Source organism: Mustela erminea, chromosome 12, assembly GCF_009829155.1.
Source record: "Mustela erminea isolate mMusErm1 chromosome 12, mMusErm1.Pri, whole genome shotgun sequence".
Lineage (NCBI taxonomy): Eukaryota > Metazoa > Chordata > Mammalia > Carnivora > Mustelidae > Mustela > Mustela erminea.
Window position 1 is genome coordinate 67,744,383 of NC_045625.1, and position 20,790 is coordinate 67,765,172.

A 20,790-nucleotide genomic window follows, 5' to 3' on the forward strand; every position below is an offset into this window, starting at 1 on the left:
TAGGGACTATGTTCTTTCTCATCTTGTTTTAAACAATCTTGTTTAAGCTCTGTTCATTTTGTGTTTGGTCATCATTCTGTATGTAAAATATTCAAATAAATTATGATTTTTGTCTACTCTCTCCTCTCCTCTCATGTTCTCTCCTTTTGGCATATCTTCCAATTTCTCTGTCTCTTAAAACATATATATTTCACTACCAGGAAAGAAGCCAGAACGAGCCTGACCTATTTAGAAGTAGCTGCTTTACACCCAGTTACAAAAATGACAGAAAATTAGCAAAGTGACTTTCCAAGCCCAGATTGGAAATTGTGCTTCTATACTTGTGTGAACCATGTCATTACAGTGAAAGCAACCAGGAAACTTCTAAACACAAAAACTGTGTCAGTGGCTGACAGGTTTGGAAAAAACAGCTTTATTTGCCATTCTAAAAAGACAAAGGAAAACAATGGTCCACTGTGTGGCTTGCTGTGTTTTAGGAAACAGAACCTGATCCCCAGTAAAAGCAAAGCAACCTGGCAAACTAGACTTCGTACATGTTTTTTTGGTTTGGTTTTTTGTTTGTTTGTTTGTTTGGGGGGGTTTTGTTTTGTTTTTATTTTTTGTTTTTTGTTTTTTGTTTTTGTTTTTGTTTTTCAGAGAAGAAACAACAAGTCAATCCAGCTAAGGTGGTAAGAAATTAATATGTTATACCAATCTAACTTCCAGAGTACCGACATAGTATTTCCCCCAAATCTTCCATAAGCTCTACCAAAGCAGAATTGCAATCAGTCTGGTTTCCTGGTTTGAAACAAAGAAGGACTATGTACAAACATGCTAAGTAGACAGGTACTACAAACCACAGCGTAACAACCAAAAGCAAATCTTAAAAAGAAATCAGGAAAACCAATTTACCTCAAGGAACCAGCCTTTTCCCGGGCACCTGTGAACTGACCTCTCCCATCATAAATAATATTTTGTTGATGGGTCTTAAGGAACCTCTACACTGAAAGTCTTAGGATTGGGGAAGTGGAAAATTGGAATTGTTGTTATAAATAACAAGGAAACCAAAGGCAGGACTGATTTCAACTCGTGGGACCATTAAGGGAGTTTTCTATAGTAGCCGTACAGTCCAAGCATCAAGTGAATTACCACCTTATATTCACTGTGGGACTAGCATGTTCTACGGTAACCAGTTACTAGTAAAATGGGTTGAGAGATTGTTTTGATAATGACCCAGAGGAATATGCCTTTCTTACATGCATTTGCCGTCTACTTATAACAGAATATCTCAGCCACTATTAACACCTCCTGAAGAAACTCTCTTCTGGAGATTTAAATCCTAATTATAGGATAAAAAAAAGTTTCAAGTATAAAATATCCTGTTCTTTAATAATCTCATTTAGTGAGGGGAAATGATTGCAAAACTAAATGCTGAAGATCAATCAAAGTGGCAGACGCGTTCTTGTATTAGATCAGCACAACAAACTTGGTGAAAGAACCTTTCTTTAGAACTTGGGTGATTTGATCTCTGTCTTCAGAACCAGTGTGCCTAGCGACTCTTTTTTCAAATTACTGTGGAAATTTTAGAAGAATGTGTTTTGTTGCCTTGCAATTAATACAGTTTTTCTAAAGTTAAAAAGGACCTTGTGGAGAAACAGACCACAACATGTTTCCCAGCATGAATAAATTTACAGTAATTCACGCCAGGAGGGGCTGCTAGAAAAATACTGTGAGACATTCTGACCATGCTGCTAATGGTAACATGGCCATTAAACTTCCCAGCCCCACCTACCATGTTCCCTTGATCACTAAGGGCAGGAGGAACGTGAGACTCTTTCAAAATGGGATGATGACAGAAATTTCAGAGGGAATGACAAAATGTTAATATTTGGAATAATTATAATTTATGTAAATTATAATTTAGCTAGAATAATATAAATCTTTAAGTTATTGTAACTGAAATATCTGCACCACTATATAAAAATCTGGTCCAATGCGATCATTACTACAACATCCGTGGTTCATGCATTTATTAATTGGTGAATTCAGCAAACACTAATCAAAGCCTATTACATTCAAGGGATACGTTGATACCATGGAGGATGTATTTTTGTTTATAAAATGTAAAGAGTTTGTTCATATAATACTTACATGGTGAAATACTAAAAGGAGAAGTTTTTAAAGAAAACCCATCTAATAAATGAATGAAGTCTCAGTAGCTCTTTCTTATTGAAATTAAGATGTTACCAGTTGCAAATTAAGGGAGTAACCATAGTTATTGCAAATCGTTGGTTTACGATGCCGAAACAAACACACAAGACCATACAATACTCTGATGAGTGACCCTTACACTTAGCTAACAAGTTGCATCCAAAAAAAAAGAAGAAAAAATGAAGATGAGTTCCATGAATCCGTGATGTAATTTAACACAACAGATATATTTTAAGTCTGCAAAGGGCAAGACTTAAAAGAAAAGCCAACCAACCACAAATCCATGCTCTAAACAAGACATCTAAGTTGAAGACAGTGACATATTATCTGATTTCTTTAGTATGGACTTTCAGAAAAAATTTAAATCCAACCACCTTGTATAAATCTACTGCTCAATTTGTCTAACTTCTCTTTAAAGAGCCCAAACTGGGAAAACGTGATGAAGAAAAGTAATATAAGACTAAGCTCCAAACCGAAGCGTCCCCTTCTGATCTCTAATCTCTAGAAAATTTCTGAAAACTCCAGAACCATGTTGGAAAATGAGACGGCATGCTGCTAGTGGATAAGACACCGTGAGAAACCCCTGAACAAAAGAAAGCAAGACAGTGTGATGAAAGAAAATGAGCCCAGCCCCAAAGGGGCACATAAGTATTCCCTACACAAAATAGGGAGGCTCTAGGCTGACCCAAGAATGACGGGGCAGACGGCAAGACAGAGTGCCTTGGCTGAGCCACAGGGCCACTGGTTCAGGACACACACAATAGTGTGTCCCCAAACTGTCCCTACCCACTCATTGTGGACACAACATCCAACAAGAAGCAACAAGTACGGGAAACTTACTAGAAAAAATCAGTAGTGCTAGGTGCTGGTGACACCCTAGAGATAAGATGAACTCCAACATGGGAAAAGGTGTTTCAGTTACAAAAAAAACAAAAACAAAAACAACAACAACAAAAAAAAAAAAAAAACCACACAAAAAAAAGTCAGTAGAGATTGCAGAAATTAGAAACTGAGAAAAATTCTGTATCTGCAAAAACGGGTGAAGGCCAAAGGAGTGAGTCAAGCCATTTCCCCGTAACACAGCACAAAATGACAAGCAGATGGAAAGAGTTACTGAGGCTGAGGGGTACGGTGGGTAGAGCTGTAAGTGTAAACAACCATCTCCATAAATTAGAAAACTCTTCCAGAACTAGGACAAAAACCCTGAAAGAGTAAGCTGCATGTCAAACAATAAATTTTTAAACACACACACACACACACACACACACACACACACACCCTTAAGTATGTTGTGGTAAAAATTTTAGAATAACTTGAAAAAGGAGAAACTTTTTAAAGCTTCTAGAAGGAAAAGAAAAGCATAGGTTCCCTGTCAAGGAGCAAGCATAAGACTGGCCTCAACCTCTCATCAGCGACACTGAATACAAGAACATGATACAGTATCTGTAAAGGTCTAAAAGGAATTCTTTCGAGTCTAGGGTTTCATATTCGGCCAATTCCACTGAGAAGAACAAACACAATCTGATTTTCCACCAGGCGAGAACGTGAAGATTTTATGCTTCTTAGCTTCTCTGAGAGAAATATTAGAGGATACACACCAGCAAAAAGAAAAGCCACTCCAAATGGCAGTAGGATACAAAAGTTAATGATACATACAAAGAAATGGTAAATCTTCAAAATAGTCAAGTAACAACCTACAAATAAAATCCTAGTTGACAACAATCTGAGGGATGGGAAGAGAAAGTAAAAGGAAATAAAACTCTCCCTTCTTCTCTTGCTGGGAGTCACCTCTAGATACTTAAAAGAAAAATATGTTTTAATATGAGTGGTGAATATTTGAGTATCCTATATTTCCCAAAACACAGAAACATAATTAATAACCTTCAAACAAGTTAAGAAAAAAAAAAACAAAACACACTAAAAGTGGAAAAGGAAAACACTATAGAAAAATAGACAAAGGTTATAAATAGGCAAACCACCGAAGAATAAACATAATGTTCCCCAAACACAGAAGATACCCAACAGTCATCAGGAAAATGCAAACCAAAAAGCGATGACCTACCGTTTTTTAGAAAAACAAACAGATAAGAAGTTTCTTAATATCAAGGTATGCTTTGCTGGAGTGGCTATAAATTAGTACAACTATTTTTTAATGTACAAACCTAAGCCAAAACTTCTGCTTCCGGCTCTGTACTGTAGGAAAACCTTTTCATCTGTACACAGGTACAAAGAACACATACAAAGATGCTCATTCTAACATTTCTGGAGTGACAAAAGATGGGAAATAAGCTAAATGACATCAATGTGGAAATTTTAATGTAATTAGATAGATTCTCTCATGAATCCCATGCACTGATTAAATAGAACATTATAGATCCATAACCACTAACCTGAAATGATCACAAACAAAAAAACACAAGCTTTATGTGTAATACAAGTTCTTTTTAACCACAAAATGTATCAACAATACTTGTGCAATCACAAATAAGTAAAAAACACTTGGAAAGAAAAAAAAATCAATAGACAAACAACAAAACAGTCTGACTGAGTACAAAATCTGTAGAGAAATAAGTCTATCCATTCGCCTTTTTTACAGTGTTGCTTTTTGAAAAGCATCACCGACACTGAAATCAGGTGTGAATGTTACCATGAACGTAATCATCCCAACCGAGCAATCAAGCCCATTCCCTCGGAGTCAGGACAGTGAATTCCCAAAGTCCCTCACACACACAATTCATTGATTAATTTGCAGCAAGCAGAAAATTACTAAAAACTGACAAATTCATCGGGAAAAATGAGGACCAGTTTTCTCCCACTCTCGCCCTCTCCAGTCACTACAGTCTCACAACAACACATCAGGTGGGTCGCATCACTGGAAACTGTCAAGACAACACAGCCAAAAATTAAAGTTTAAGAAAAGAAGTGGTTTCAGGCAAGGGCAATGCAGATGTCTATTACGGGGCCATTTGAGGAATCAAAGCAGGAGCTCCCTGCTCTCTCTTCCTTCCTTTCAGTCGTGGCCGAACCAATGTGGTCACCACAGCCATGAACTTGGGAAGCTGGCCAAGAAGCCAGGTGACTCTACGCTGAATTTCTTGTCCCTCTAGGCGATTTCTCTCAGCGGTGTAAATTTATACCAGAACAGAGCACAGTCGCCCTCTTATCAATCAGGAAAAGATATATATTAAAACTTGGGTTTGTTTTATTTTTTTTTTAAGTGTTGGCTAGCAAAGAGAGCTGAGGGAAGTTGGCAAGAGAACAAAGCCTGATTCCCCTGTTAGGAAGGCACAGGGCTCGAGGAGAGAGAAATCTGTGGGAAGAGTAACTGCTCTCTCGTAAGCCCCTTCAGGGTAAAAAACAAATATTTATCTTTCCTTTCATGACATTCTCCTTAAAAATAAACAGCTGCCCTATCTTCCTTCAAGAAAAACTGATCTCAAACAATACGAAGAATTGAACGTTTGTCAGAGGGTGTCCTCTCCGATTCTGGAGGGGCAGAGGCTGAGGAGAGAAGCGAGGGCAAGACTGAGGCGGGGCTTGAAACCCAAACCTGGAAAAGCGTGTGTGAGGGCATATTCCTGGTGCCCCATCAGGAGACACAGCCATGTGGCAGCAGGACAAGTTGAAGGGGCTGTGCTGACTTGAACTGCGTTTCCTGGGTACGGAGAGGACACTCTACCACCACAAGATCCTTCCCTCTCCATTTTCTGGGTGCCAGCCATGTAAACACGTGGCCAAGGAAGTATCACACTCTTCGCACATAGTTTTCAGATGGACGGACAAATGGATCGGTGGATGCCATGACCAGACAAATGAAGAAAGAAACAGTGGAATGAACAGCATACTTCTCCATGCGCGTCAAAGCCATCCATTCAGAATTAATATTCTACTTGCGAAAAACAGTCAGCAAAGTTGCTCCCAGCTGATTTCCCCACACTGCACACAAATGTTGCCCAGCTCACCAGAGACCTCAACAGCATACTATATAAAATCTGGGTAGTGAGAATCCTCCCAGACTCTCTACCACACCAAGGCAATTAGAACAATTAATAGCAAGTAGAATTCATTGATTCGAAAGTAAATTACCACAATTGGGTATCTGCAGGTTTGCCAGGGGAATATTCTTGCTGCTTTCATTTAGGCAGTACAAATCCTGAGTTTCTGGGCTGGATTTAGTCTCCTGAAGAGTCTTGATCCACATAATGTCACAGGAGCATGTAAATGGATTGCCCACCAAGATCCTACATGGAACAAAAATGACACCTGATCAGGCTTCTCTTTGTCAGTGTTCACAACGCTAGCGATTACAAAGTGCTGAGACATTATGAGTTCTTTCTGGCCAGCAATCTTCGGGAGTCATACCCAACTTGACGGTTTCACAATACTTATTCATTCCTTTATCTAATACTTACTGATCTTCTGCTAGGTGCAAACACCACCGTGGGCTCCAAAAGAGGCAAAGTGATGCAAGACCTTTCAGAATCATAGGGAAACAAGACAGGAACAGGCAGAACTATAATAGAGGCTAGAAGAGGATATGTCTCATAGAATGGGGGAAAATCAGATGCCGTAACCAATTTGCCACGGCCATTATACAGCAATTAAGATCTTTAGTGAGGATGCCAATCGTTAAGTTGTCAGGAACGCTAACGTACTTATTCCTGACCAGGCTAGAGATTCCAGTGTGTTCATTTAATAAGCTCAAACCACAGTGGAGAGCAGAGTGATTTCATCTGACTTTACAATAAGCCTATAAATACAAAGTTAAGGCTGAGACGTGAGGGCCAGTAAGGCGGCACTTCCAGCTTTCTGCATGGGGCCACCACCGTTCAGTGGTGCGGATGCAAGAAAGTTGGAGTAAATGTGAATGAGAGAGCCTGGAGGGGAACTCTGAGACCTCCTACACACACACACACACACACACACACACACACACACCCCAAGTTCAGGGTTTCTGCGAGCAAGGGCAAGTGAGCTCCAGATGGAGCCACTCAGCCCACTGCGGGAGGGTCTGCGAAGAGCAAGCCACCCATCCGCCGAGCTGCCTGGGCTCCCGTGGCCTCCGCCTGGTAACGGAGGAAGTAGTCAAGAGGAAAATAAAAACCACAAGAAAAAAAAATCTTTAAATGCTTATTTATAATACTCAGTGGCCTATTTAAGATGAATTCCATTTATGGTAATGAGCCTTTAAATGAGGCCATTTACAATCGTTACATAGGCTCTGCCTGGCATTAACCACAATACTTAAGATTTCCTTGAGGACAGGACCTGGGCTTTGCAGCATCATTTACTCCTGTGGTTTTTCTGGTTGGGTTCGAAGAATCTCAGGGATCCCCCGAGACTCTTCCAGGAGTCTCTTTGGGGAAAATGTGGTCATGGCAGCCTCGTTTAATGTGTGTCTGCTTGATCGCCTCTCAGTATCCCTCCAGCAGATACAGAATCAAAGGCAGAAGAGATCCACAGGGCCTCGACTCCAACTAGTATATGGGGTTTCCTGGCCTTCTAAGTACATGAAAAACTAAAGAATCTCCCAAAAACGAAGGCATGACCGAACCCACAGAAGGGATAAAGGAGCGAGGGGTCTTCGGCTGTGGCCATAGCCATGTCCGCAGGAGCACACCACGCTGGCAGACAGCTGGCTCCTTTCTGAAGGTCACGGGCAAACCCATCTTCCATAGACTACCACGGCACCTGACACTGGCGCGTTTACGCTCCTAGCTCTCCACTAGACCGCAGAGTCCTGAAACACAGGCAGTGTTCTCGGTACGTCCCCACAGCCTGATGCGTGAGTCTGATTCGCAACCAGGCCCACAATGAACGTGTGTTGAGTGACTTGATTAAATCTGCAGCTGGGAGAAAACGGAAGCCTTTGGATCTGGAGTCAGAACTCTGAATTCTGACCCATCAAGGTCACGTTCCACAGCGATGCTCAAAAGGGTCACACAGGGCGCCTCTCATTCTGTTTCATATTTCCTCAAATCTTACCTGCCCACTGCGGGTTAGAAAGCTACCACTTCAAGACCAGGGAATTCAGTGTAGTCCGAAATGACTGCCCATCGCCCACACCTGGCACCAGGCAACTCTCATTACAACCTACTGACTCATCTCTCCACTAATGGCATCTTCTCATCTGCACACGTGCCTTGCGAGCAGGCGTGGACCCTCCAACCCAGGCAATATATACAGTGAGAGCAAAAGCTACATCCTGGTATTCAAAGGCCTTGCCCGTCTGGGCCTCTGCTGACATGCAAAGCTTCCGCTTTGGGGTTCTTTGGGCAACTTACTATAGGAATATCTACAGTTTCTATTTGCTTCGTGCGGCCAGCGCAAGAATTGAGCACACCCGGAAACGCTGGCTATCAGTCACTAACACATGGCAATCTTTTTTCTTATCATTTTGCAGCAAAGGACATTAGAGCATAAGGATAAATCCTGAGTGCAGAGGCAGACCCAGAAGAAAATCTCACAAGGACGGGCAGGGAGGGAGAAGGATGACCTCTCCTCCAACATCCATCAAGCACCAGCGGGCACCAGGGAGTTCTGCCCATGGGTATTTCCTCTTTGACTGGCTCTGCCTTCCATGAGGGCCTGGACATCACCAACGCTATGAGACATGTCACCCTTGTAACGCAAAGCACCCCCCCCCATCTTTTTCCACTTTCACTCCTTTAGAAAACAAATCTTTATGTAAAAACAACATTTAAACTCATCCTAAATGATACCTCACTGTTGAGATTTCTGGGTTTTGGTTGCTGAATCGGGTTTATATGAGGGGATAAAAAAACAAGTGGAAAAAAACCAAGAAGTCATTTTTTAAGAGTTTTGATATAAAAATAGATCTGCACATCACTCATTAAAAAAAAAAAAAAATACTTAATGACTCTTTCCTCTGAAACTGTTTCCCCGAATGCCACACAAGGATCATTACTTACAGCTCAGACAAGTCAAGGTGACGAAAATGTTTCCTAGACAAGCTCGTCAGTTTGTTTCGAGTAAAGTTGCTGAAAGAAACCAAAAACATTAAAAGTGAATTTAAAAATGTGACATCTCAAGAAGAGTGTATGCAAATAGAGATATTTTTTCAAAATATGGTTTTATTTGATCATGGTTCATGCCTTCCTTCGACCATCATCTCTTTCTTGCATCTGGAGTAACAACTTAGTTTTTCGTGCCTCTGCTAAAATTCTTGTCCAGAGGGTAGGGGGAGAGGTGAGCATAATTTCCAAAAAGTCTATTTTTCATCTCTTTCTTAACCAAAGGTTTATTTTTCTTATGTTGATTCAGAGCCAAGTTATATACCTCCTAGATCTCTGAACTCTGAACATTTAACAGAAAGAATTAATTTAATCTAATTTAAAATCATAAAACTCACTAGGGGAAAAGATGGCTTAAAACTAAACAGCATTGGGCGCCTGGGTGTCTCAGTGGGTTAAGCCTCTGCCTTCGGCTCAGGTCATGATCTCAGGGTCCTGGGATCAAGTCCCGCATCCGGCTCTCTGCTCGACAGGGAGCCTGCTTCCTCCTCTCTCTCTCTCCGCCTGCCTCTCTGCCTACTTGTGATCTCTCTCTGTCAAATAAATAAAATCTTTAGGAAAAAAAACTAAACAGCATTATGAGTATTTTGAAATTACATGACACATAAAACTCTGAATATAAACTGAACTTAATGCACCCTTATAGGAAAGAACACACCCACTGATTGATAACTCGGGTAGGCATTGTCCGTATATGACTTCTAAATAGCCGAAGGTTAAGTGATGAGGGCAAGAACAACAAAATATCAAAAAACAAGGAATACGTCAGATTTCATCTGAAACTATTCTAGCAACATATCATCTTACGATCTAGACCCACCAGTGGCTTTGGGGCACCTGGGTGGCTTAACCAGTTAAGTATCTGCCTTTGGCTCAGGGGGTGATCTCAGGGTCCTGGGATTGAGTCCTGCATCGGCCTCTCTGCTCCAAGGGGAATCTGCTCCTCCATCTCCCTTCCCCTCCCCATGCTAATGCTCACTCGCTCTGTCAAGTAAATAAATAAAATCTTAAAAATATAATAATCTGGGGGCACCTGGGTGGCTCAGTGGGTTAAGCCTCTGCCTTTGACTCAGGTCATGATCTCAGAGTCCTGGGATCGAGCCCCGCATCGGGCTCTCTGTCAGTGGGGAGCCTGCTTCCTCCTCTCTCTCTGCCTGCCTCTCTGCCTACTTGTCATCTCTGTTAAATAAATGAGTAAAATCTTTTAAAAAAAAATCTGGACCAACCAGATGGTGAAAAGTCAAAGAAAGCAAGTCGTATCTGTGATTGAAAAAATACCAATGAGCCTACTGACGTGTTCTGAATACCTAGTTTTGTTCAATGGGCAGGAGTTTCCATTTCTGATGATCCGGGCTGTAAGGCCCTGAGTTGGAAAATTCAGAGCCCTAATTCCGGCAGCTAACTTGTTCCGTGAATGTGTTTACTGGTTGAATTTATTCAAAAAGTGTCCAATGCTTGGGCCTCTAGACACGTGTTTAATAACTAGCAAGAATGTAAAACAAACATCAACTTGGACAGAAACCGCCAAGCCCTCAACAAATTGCACTGAGCCTTTCGGGATCTGTTTCCTGTTCGGGAAGCGAAGTGCTGGGCGGAGAGGAAAGAGCCAGAGGGTCCCTGCCCCTTCCCTGAGGCTAGTCTTCTGTGTCAGCCCAGCAAACTCTTGGGTTGCTCAGACATCCCACTATGTCTGACCAGTCACCCTCGGGGAGGGGTTCAAACCCAGGAGCTAATGTAGAAGCAGAGGCTGGTCACATGATGCATACAGAAACTGCTGCTCCAGGGTCCCCCAGTTCGAGACTGCGTGTGTCCTCACCCTGCCTCCTTCTATACGGAGAGTCCCACTCACCCAAACCCCTACCTACACAAGTGGTTCCTCTTCCTTTGATGCTTACTTCTGCTGTCTTTACACCGAGCATAAAGTGCTCACCCACATGAAAAAATAATCCACTGGGAAGTTGTAAAATGTGCCCACATACATCTTTTTTCTTTTGGAACGTGACTTAAGAATGAGTTTCAGGGGCGTCTGGGTGGCTCAGTGGGTTAAGCCTCTGCCTTCAGCTTAGGTCATGATCTCAGGGTCCTGAGATCAAGCCCCATATCAGGGTCCCTGCTCAGTGGGGAGCCTGCTTTCCCCTCTCTCTCTCTGCCTGCTTCTCTGCCTGCTTGTGATCTCTGTCAAATAAATAAATAAAATATTTTTTAAAGAATGAGTTTCACTGGAGTATCACACATTGAAAAGTCATTCTGCCTGTGTTCTCCATGTATCTTCAGAAACCGCCACCCTCTGAAGGAAACACAAACCAAACCAGGACTCTTCCTCCCAAGAAGAACCAGGAGAGAGCAGGCAAACAAGGAGGACCCTCCGGTCAAGGTCTCAGTCAGCGACAAAGCCCCCCGTCGGCACCGGCAGCAGCTGGCCCTCTCGGGCTGCCAGCCACATGGCCCAGAGTGGGGTCACATGCCAAAGAACAAGATGAGTTTTATGAACCATACTTATTATCGGGGACAAAAGCCAAAAAAGAGGAGGAGGGGAGGAGGAAAAATCAACAATCCTCTTACTGTTTGATGACAGAACTTTGCAAAGGAACTAATTAGCACTTCGGCAAAGTCCCTGGAAAATACAAACACTGGCTTTTCTCACAACCCCTGGGTTCTCAGACACCGTGGAGGAATTGAAGGCATCAAGAAATAAACTCAGTGACCAGACACAGGGGCGGCGGACAGTCCCCACACGATGAGGAATATGCCCAGGGCAGAGGGAGTGGTGGTGAGACAGGATCCGATCCGAATCTCCCTAAAACCCAAAGTGAAATACCGCTATTGCAAACACTGTTATATCGTTGGGGAGCTATAATCAGGATATCAGAGATATATAATCAGAGATAATCAGGATATCAGGATACCCACCCCCCACCCCCCCAAAAAGGAAAGAGAAACAGTTTCTAATGCACATTTCTTCTTCCACACCCTGGTCTCCGCAGTGTTGATACCCAAGAGGACTGCAGAAACTCAGAAAAACAAGCCAGCGCCCGAGTCCTCAGTCCTTAGCGGAGGTCGGGACTCAGGTCTGCAAAAGCAAACACTTGATTTGCAGCCTCCTCCATCCCTGCCATTCTCAAAGCCAACTGCTTAATTTAATTAAATTCTGGTGATGAGGAGCCTCTGCCATCCATGAACACTGTATATGAAGTTTACGGGCATTACTGACTGTCTGAATATTGTCTAACTTCATTCTGTCTTAATATTTGATCATGCCTCTATGTCAATAGAGTTTTTGTTGCTTGACCAATGACCTGGCTTCCCGGCCACTGCCTTTTAAAGAAACCATCTAAGAGATGTCCATCTCTTCGGTTTTCCACTCTCAAATGACACCTCTTTGGGAGACAGGGACAGCTAGTTGGTTTTATAGAAGTGGTGGACAGAACACAGAATGCCATTAAAATTATTCTTCCCTATATCACCCTGAAAAAATACACGAGCGGCTCTGGTGTTCCTATAAGTGGCATGCAACAGGGAGCAAGGGGAAGCATGAAGAGGTAGAGTAAGCCCTCTTATGAATAAGTCCCCTTATAAATAAATACATTTATTACTAAAACGACAATTAACCATAGCCCACTGTACATATCACATCGTTAGGGGAAGTGATGGGGTAAAACAGCCCATAAAATGGGGTCGGGAGAGTAATTCAAGTGGAATGTTAGCCGTAATGAAAATACCAGAACTTAACCACCGAGGTCATTAATTACATTTAAGCGATGGCTTTAGAGCATTTTGACTTTTTTTTTTTTTCTCTCTGACTTCTGTCTTGTTCGTGCCCTCAAGACCCAAACCGACATCAAATCTGTGCAGGCAAAGCAACCACAGAGATGAGGCCAGAAAAGCATTTAAATGAAATGCATGAATCAAGCTCTGTGGGGTTTTATCACAATTTTGCTGAATGTTTTGTATCCTTATTCTACAGACGTCATTTTTAAACAGATTTCATCATTAGCGCCACCTAAATAAAATACAAAGTCATGAAACTAGCTTTAGGAAGTTCAGGTTTTTCATAAAATCAAGAAATCTACATGCAGTGTACAAGCGACTTGCTCCAAGACAGTGATTTCTTTTATGACTGGCACAGAAATCATCTGGGGAGCTTTTCTCCCCAAGAAAAGAAAAAGGATAAATATTATAAGAAGGGCCAGTTCTCTAATTACACGGATGGTATAGATTTTATTTCCTGTGTAAGAGCTCGGCCAGGGCTGGGCCCTGGAATCATAACTCTGTCACTTTCCATGTGGGGACCCAAGCAAATCCTTGAACTTCCTCAGTCCGGTTTTATGTCCATGAAATGGGAACCAAAAAAGTCTTTTCCTGCCAACTGTTGGAAAATTCAAGTGAGATAACGTGGGAGAGAGTCCTACAGGTAAACTGCAGAGGAGGAGACAGAAAAGCATCATTACGGAGAATCTGCAAGGCACCCAAAGTCCAACGACTGCAGGCAACATGTCCACACTGAACACTTGGGGCTTGGGGAACACCAGTCGGAGCTGAGGGCCAGGCGAGCTGCTGTTGAATGAAGAAACCTCTCAGGAAGAAACCTCTCAGGAATGAAGAAACCTCTTGGACGACAGGCCATCACCTGACAGGATGTAGCAGCAAACACACCGAGAAATCCCACAATCCGTATTTCCAACTGACTTTAGTTGACAAAGCATCAGTGTGACTTGGGGGCCAACACTTGCTATCTTATAATCATCTGAACCTCGGGCAGGTCCCATGATTGATTTTTCTCCACTTTTATCAATCATGACAGATGATTTCTCATGTGAGAAAATGAACTTTGAAAAGCGAATCTACGGGGACAGGGGGACACTTTGGTGATTTTTAGTTCCCTAAAAAGGCCATGGCTAAGTCAGTTTCTTTTAATTCCACTAGTTTGATGTCTTCCAGGGAACATGTCATGATTCCAAGGAAAAGAATCAAGGACCGTGTACCAGGACATAGTTTTCACATCAGACTCTGCTGTTGGCCTGTTGCTCCATCCAAGATGGAAATGGCCCAGAAATCCATGAAAGGGAATACACAGTCTGTTCTAAGTACCCCTCTGAAAGCTATTCAAAAACCAAAGCTAACATGTCTCAGCTATTGTCACATGTATGCTAACTTTAAAAAAAAAAAAAAAAGAAAGAAAGAAAGAAAAAAAAAATGGAGTTTGAGTCTTGGAAAAAAAGGAAGGGAGGAGGAAAATATTGAATAGTTAGGGACCCAGGAAGCAAAAGAATCAACCTTTACTTACATGTGCTGTAAGTTGCTGTTTTTCAGAAAGGCTTTATGAGCCACAAATTTTAATCCGGAATCTACGATTGTCCTAAGAAAAAACATAAAATTGCATGTACATTAGAATGAGCTGGTAAATGCCCGCTTGACTATAACAGAGCCTAAGAGAAAGTTCTGAAATAAGGTACGCTAGTCCTGAGTACTTACAGATTTTTCAGTCCTGCATAAGCTTCAACATCATCTTCGTTGATGATTTCCAACCTTTTCTGATTGGCAATGTAGCTGCAAAAAGTGCAGAGAGTGAAAACCAGTGACTCAGAATCCAGACAGTACATGAGAAGAATGGGTAGCTTCCATCCTGCCTCACCAGGGCAGCGAGCCCTCCCTACCCACCCTAGCCCCACCTGTTTCCTTAAAATACAGAAAAGGGAGGGGGGGGATGGAATGTGACTGGGAAGAAACCATGACTGAGCCGGTTTCAAGGTCAATGACAGGTTCACCAAGTTTCATTTTTTTCCTACATCCTGTTATCACTTCGAACTAACAAATTCAGTCTGCCTCCCTCTTCAAGGTATCCCCTGTGTAGAGAGGGGAAAATAACCTAGAAATGCATCCACTACCTCTCAAAAGTGTTCCTCCTTATGGTGATGGCCACAGGGATGCTGGCATCGTCACACGCAAGACAGATCACATCTTTCTCCACATGCCATGATAACCGGTCACTCCTTCTTTCTACCTCTTAAAACACTGAAACCAATTCTCTCCTTTCTCTCCCTCCTCCACTCCCTCTTTTCCTGTCCCAGGATCCCCTTTTCCTGCTCCCGTCATGTCAGCACTCCTACCAATATCCCCTTTCAGGAACCACATTCACAAAGGCAATGTGGTCCTAGAGTACTCTCTGTAGGAACCCTCCTCTTCCCCACCCACCAGCCCCTCAGATCCAGAAGGAAAATGGTGACTGACAGGACAGAGGATCATGATGACTGGCTAGGGATATTCATGTGGCCTCAACCAGACCAATGAATATTTTCCCTAAAATTGAATAGATGATGCTCAGACAGAGAAAGACTTTCTCCCTGGGATCCTAGTTGAAAGGTTATACAGGCCCAGGGCCTCCATGAGAAATTTCCCTGCCACCATGAAAGAGACCGTCTAACAACAGTCAGCACACAGAAGGAAAAAGAGCTATGAGATATAATAAGAGAGAGGACCTGAAAAATGCCACTTGAGCCCTTGGATCTAGGTGTCTCTGAGGTTAAATGTCACTAATGGAAGTTTGATCTGAATTTCTGTCACTTCCAACCAATAAAATCCCTAGTAATACAAACACAAAGCTATTAAACCTACCACTGGAATTTCCTTGTGCGACAGTTATTCGAGTCCTGTCTATTCATTTTTCCTAGGTCATAACCTCTTTGAAGACAGCTGAATCCTGTTCTATAATTCTTAATATCACCACAGCATCTAGCAAAGTACCCTGCACACGGTGGGTATTCAAAAGGTAAAAGGTAGATAGATGAATGGATGGGTGAGAGGGTGGGTGGGTGGACAGACGGATGGACGGACGGACGAACAGACACATCCATGAATGGGCAATAGCTGGGGTTCCAAAGGCACCATAAGAAGCTGTGTCAGGATGGGTCTTCCCCTTTCTTTTTTAAAAAAAAAAATTTAAGATATGTAACATATTACCATAAAGACATTGAACATACGCAGGCCTGCTCTTAACCACCATGAGTTAAATGAAAAACAGTAACTAGCGGGGGAGAAAATCCAGCATCCATGGGTCCCTTCTTCTACACAATCCAGAAAAGGAAAAATAGATGTTAAGATATGTGATAAGAGTTGGGGCACCCATTTTTAGAAAATACATTTTAGAAATCAGGTTAAATAAGGAAATGCTCTGAGATAGCAAAATCACACCAAAGAAAAATAATTTTCAAAGGATCTACATAAACATTGTTCTCTGTTTCATTGGGGAAAAAAAAAAAAAAAAAAAGCAACCTCCAAGATAGAAGGAGGCATCTTCTGCTCAAATGTCTTGGTTCTCCCTGATATCCAGGGTCTGGCACTTAAATAGATGCACAGAAAGGATTCACTCCCTGCTCTCTTTCTACTACACTGGAAGGAAACACTTTTAAAACTCCAACCTAGTGTTCAAACAATTTTCAACATCAAGATTTTTTATGAAATATTTCTAAATCATGACACTTCAGATTATTTAAATTATTCCACTATATTTTCAATAAAGACCATAGGGACCTCCCTCTTCTCAATTATGTCCCAATAAGAACTTCATTCCAGAGACCCCCTAAATAGTAATCCTTTTTTCATGTAATTGGCAGCAAAAGGGGCAGATAGCAAGGGCATGGTTTCCTTTGCAGTCACAGCCAGGACTTCCAGAGAAGCCTGTTCTTGCCTTATAGCTGAGCTAGCATGGTACCTGTCACTGTTCTGAAATCATCTAAGAGTTTTTCAGATCTCTTGGTGAGGCCACCACTGTGTCCTCCATGCTTATGGCAGGGGCCTGATACTCAACACGTTCTTAGTCAACATCTGTGACACAAAGCATTTATCTTTAACTTTTCTATTAGTTATTGATGGCTTTTGCTTTTTAAAATTTCATTTTTCATCAGATTTTTAATTGATAAACTCCCCGGTTGTATTCATGAAAAACAGTGAGCTCACATAAATTAAAATGGAGGACACAGAAGAATGAAAAGGGCAGAGATATCAACAGAGTGAGGAATCAGGTTCAAAATCACAGGCTTAATTCTAAGCTTTCTAGTTACCGAAACCCTAGAAAAGAAGGAAAAGGAGGTAAGTTTCATCAGTGGTAAATTCACAGTATTCACGAGATGAAAATATGTCAGACATTAGGCAAACACTAACAGTTCTTAAATTTAAGACCAGACAGGAGATTGTGTGGAAAACCAACAAAAGAACCATGTGAAATTATGAAAAATGGTCACCAGAGAATACTTTTCCACTGTGGAGGCAGGAATACTCTGGATAAATCGTGAAGGTTTCTCCTAGTTAGAATGGAAAAACTAACAGAAGAGCTGGATTAAAAGGTGGGTAAGTGCCCTCCAGAAGCCAAGAACTGCCCTTCGTAAGTTACCATCTGCAGACATACCCACAACACAGCTGCCCTCTATAAACTGCTCGTCGATTCTACTCCGATGGCCAAGAAACTTTCCTGAGCTACCTTGAACTGAGGAATCACAGGGTTAGAATGGAAACCAGTACAGGTAATAATAAACAATCCACAGAAGGGAAACCTCAGTAGCCAAGAAACAGATGAAAAACTGCTCACCCCACAAGAAATCCAAAATGCAAATTATAGGCTGACAATATAGGGGCGCCTGGGTGGCTCAGTTTGTTAAGCGTCTGCCTTCGGCTCAGGTCCAGGGTTCTGGGATCAAATCCCACATCAGGCTCCCTATTCAGTGAGATGGGGAGTCAGCTTCTCCCTCTCCCTCTCCCTCTCTCCCTGCTTGTGCTCTTTCTTGCTCACTCTCTCTCAAATAAATAGAATCTTTTAAAAATATTTAGAAAAATAAAGTCTGACCATATAAAGCATTTGCAAGGATGTGGGGATTTCTCCTACATTGTTGGAGGGAGTGTAATTTGGTACAATCACTTTGAAGAGCAGTTCGTCCTGGAAAATGATACATCAACACACTTTACAACGCAGTAATCCCATCTCTGGGTATTTATCTGAGCAAAATTCTTACACACACACACACACACACACACACACACACACACACACACAAGAATATTCACTGTAATACAGTCAGAATTCAAAGTCAGAAACCACCCAGGTGTCCATCAATTAAAAAACAGAAGGGGTGTCTGGCTGGCTCCGTTGGAAAAGCATGGCAGTTCTGGATCTTGGGGTCATGAGTTCAAGATTAGCTATATAAATAAAAAACCCAAGGGGGAAAAAAAAAAGAATGAAAGAAACAGGAAACAACCAGAGGGGAGGTGGGAGGGTGATGAGGGCAATAGCTGATGGGGATTAAGGAGTTCACCTGTCATGATACACTGGTGATACATGGAAATGTTGAACCATATGTTGCACACGTGAAATTAATAGTACACTATATGTTAACTATACTGGAATTAAAGTTTTTTTAAAAAAATTTAAAAAGAAACAGAAAAAAATATAAGGTGTAAAGTTGAACCAGATCTTGTATTTGAGTAGGAAGAGATCATCACGCTGAGTGAGAAGGCTTCATAAGCAAAATTGCACGCTGATATGTACATATGATATATCATGATTTATGTGAACTTTAAAAAACACACAGAAAACAACACTGCATAATGCTCACAGTCAAGGGTATTTGTAAAACATAAAAAGAAGACTGCAGGAAGCCCACCTGGGGAAAGGAGGATGCTTCTAACTATTTATTTTACTAAACTAGAAAACGATTTCTTATTAAAAGAGAAAAGACTTGTAACAAAAAAAGACAAAACGCTAGCACTCCAGCTCGGAATGTTAAGTACAAGAAGGAATTTTTTTTTTTTTTTTTGAAATTTTTAAATTTCGGAAGAAAAAAGAAAGAAGGGGAAAGGGAAGAAGGAAGAAAGGGAAGGAGAGAGGAATGGAAAAAGACAGACAAAGAAAGCCACACAAGTAAAGTGACTGCAGGGACACTGGACCCCAGGGCTCCGGGGTTAGCAGGTGTACATATACTCCCCAGGCTCAAGGTCATGATTCCCCAGACCACCGAAAACACAGTCTTCAAAGCCTGCTGCTGGCCCCAGAGCCCGGGTCGGGAACCAGGAGATTAAGGAGCATGTTGGACTGCCCCCTACTGGTGATTTCCCCGTGCCTCCCGCAGGATATTCACAACACCAGGCCTGGAGCCCTCCGCCACAGGGTCCACGGCAGGGTTAGGAGGGAGAGAGAAGGCGGAGGCCAGGATACGCAGCTAGAAGACACGTATCCAGGACAGGCTTTGACTCCAAAGTGTCTTGAAACTCCGAGGGCTCTTGACTGAGTCAAACTTGGCTTAATAAAGCCCAGGGTTTTATTAAAACCAAGAAGTGTTTCGTTCCCCTCAAAGTAGTAGGAAAGCCTGGCATTTTGGGCACAAACCTTCCTCAGGAGCTTTCGCTCCATGATGACCCCTAACTTCTCCGATCTGCCTAGAATCATTGCTGGCCTCCAACCCTCGAGGCTGTTTTGCCCAAATATGCCTTCCTTCTTTCTCAAATCTACATAGAGGACCTCATCTTATGAGGGTTGTTTTAATAGTTGCTTTTCACTTTCGCTACATACCAGAATCACTGCCTACTGCCTTAAAAGCTGAATCGCATATTTAAGGGGCTTTTCAATGAATTCACCCAAATCTATTCTGGGACTCTACATTACCTAGAATACTGATTGATTTTGGGGAAACACCAAAAAGACTTTTTTTCCAATCAGAACATTTTTAGTCCATCAGTTGGCAACCAATATATATATTTTTTTCTTTTTGGTTAGCATTTATTGTACTTCTTAACTTTGTACTTAAGAATTAGAGAGAATGTGCAGTGCCTGGGTGACTCAGTTGACTAAGTGTCTGCCTTCAGCCCAGGTCATGATCTCAGGGTCCTGGGATCGAGCCCCGCGTCGCGCTCTCTGCTCAGTGGGGAGCCTGCTTCCCTCTCTCATTCTCCCTCCATGCTCTCCTTCTCAATCTCCCTCAAATAAATAAATAAAATATTTTTTAAAACAATTAGGGAGAATGAAGGTTCTCTTTGTAACCACAATTGTATTTTTCTCTTAACCTACCTGACCCCCAACTGAGCTGTTAAATTCCTCAGAGGGAAAGGTCTTATTTATCTCACTGCATCTCACTTCCTAGCATAGAGCTGATGTTCTTGGGATGCCGTTGACTTAAAGCAATCAAACAGATCCACAGGTTCCCCACTTGAGAGTTTTTATTATCCCATTAGAAAGACCAGACATAAACACACATGTGTGATAACAGGAAATAATCAGGTACAAAGCAAAGAAAGGAAGTAAAGACAGTAGACAGTAACAGAGGAGGACGGAGAGCCAATTTCAAAAGCAAAATTAGTCCAATCTAGAAGCAAATTTAGATTGTAAGCATACAACATATTTAAACCAATGAATTTTTGTAATGATGAAAACTGATCACCCTTAGAAGAGGAGCAATGATTTCCCACTGGCCCCCTCAGTCTCAAGAATGTTAAGACTAGAAATGGCCTGAAAGAGTCTTCAGATACCGGGCACCTGGTTGGCTCAGTGGGTTACAGCCTCTGCTTTCAGCTCAGGTCCTGATCC

At 42.0% G+C, this 20,790-nt stretch overlaps 1 protein-coding gene across 3 annotated transcripts in view; it reads right to left on the reverse strand.

Moving 5' to 3' along the window:
* The window catches only part of NTRK2 (neurotrophic receptor tyrosine kinase 2), a 325,605-nt gene that overhangs the window by 283,957 nt on the left and 20,858 nt on the right, over positions 1 to 20,790 (reverse strand). For all 3 annotated transcript variants that reach the window (XM_032307203.1, XM_032307205.1, XM_032307206.1), the window contains exons 2-5: positions 14,697 to 14,771; positions 14,509 to 14,580; positions 9,123 to 9,191; positions 6,277 to 6,431 (exon numbers count right to left, since the gene is read on the reverse strand). In XM_032307203.1, the coding sequence (XP_032163094.1) occupies positions 6,277 to 6,431; positions 9,123 to 9,191; positions 14,509 to 14,580; positions 14,697 to 14,771 (371 nt within the window). The remainder of the gene's footprint in view (positions 1 to 6,276; positions 6,432 to 9,122; positions 9,192 to 14,508; positions 14,581 to 14,696; positions 14,772 to 20,790) is intronic.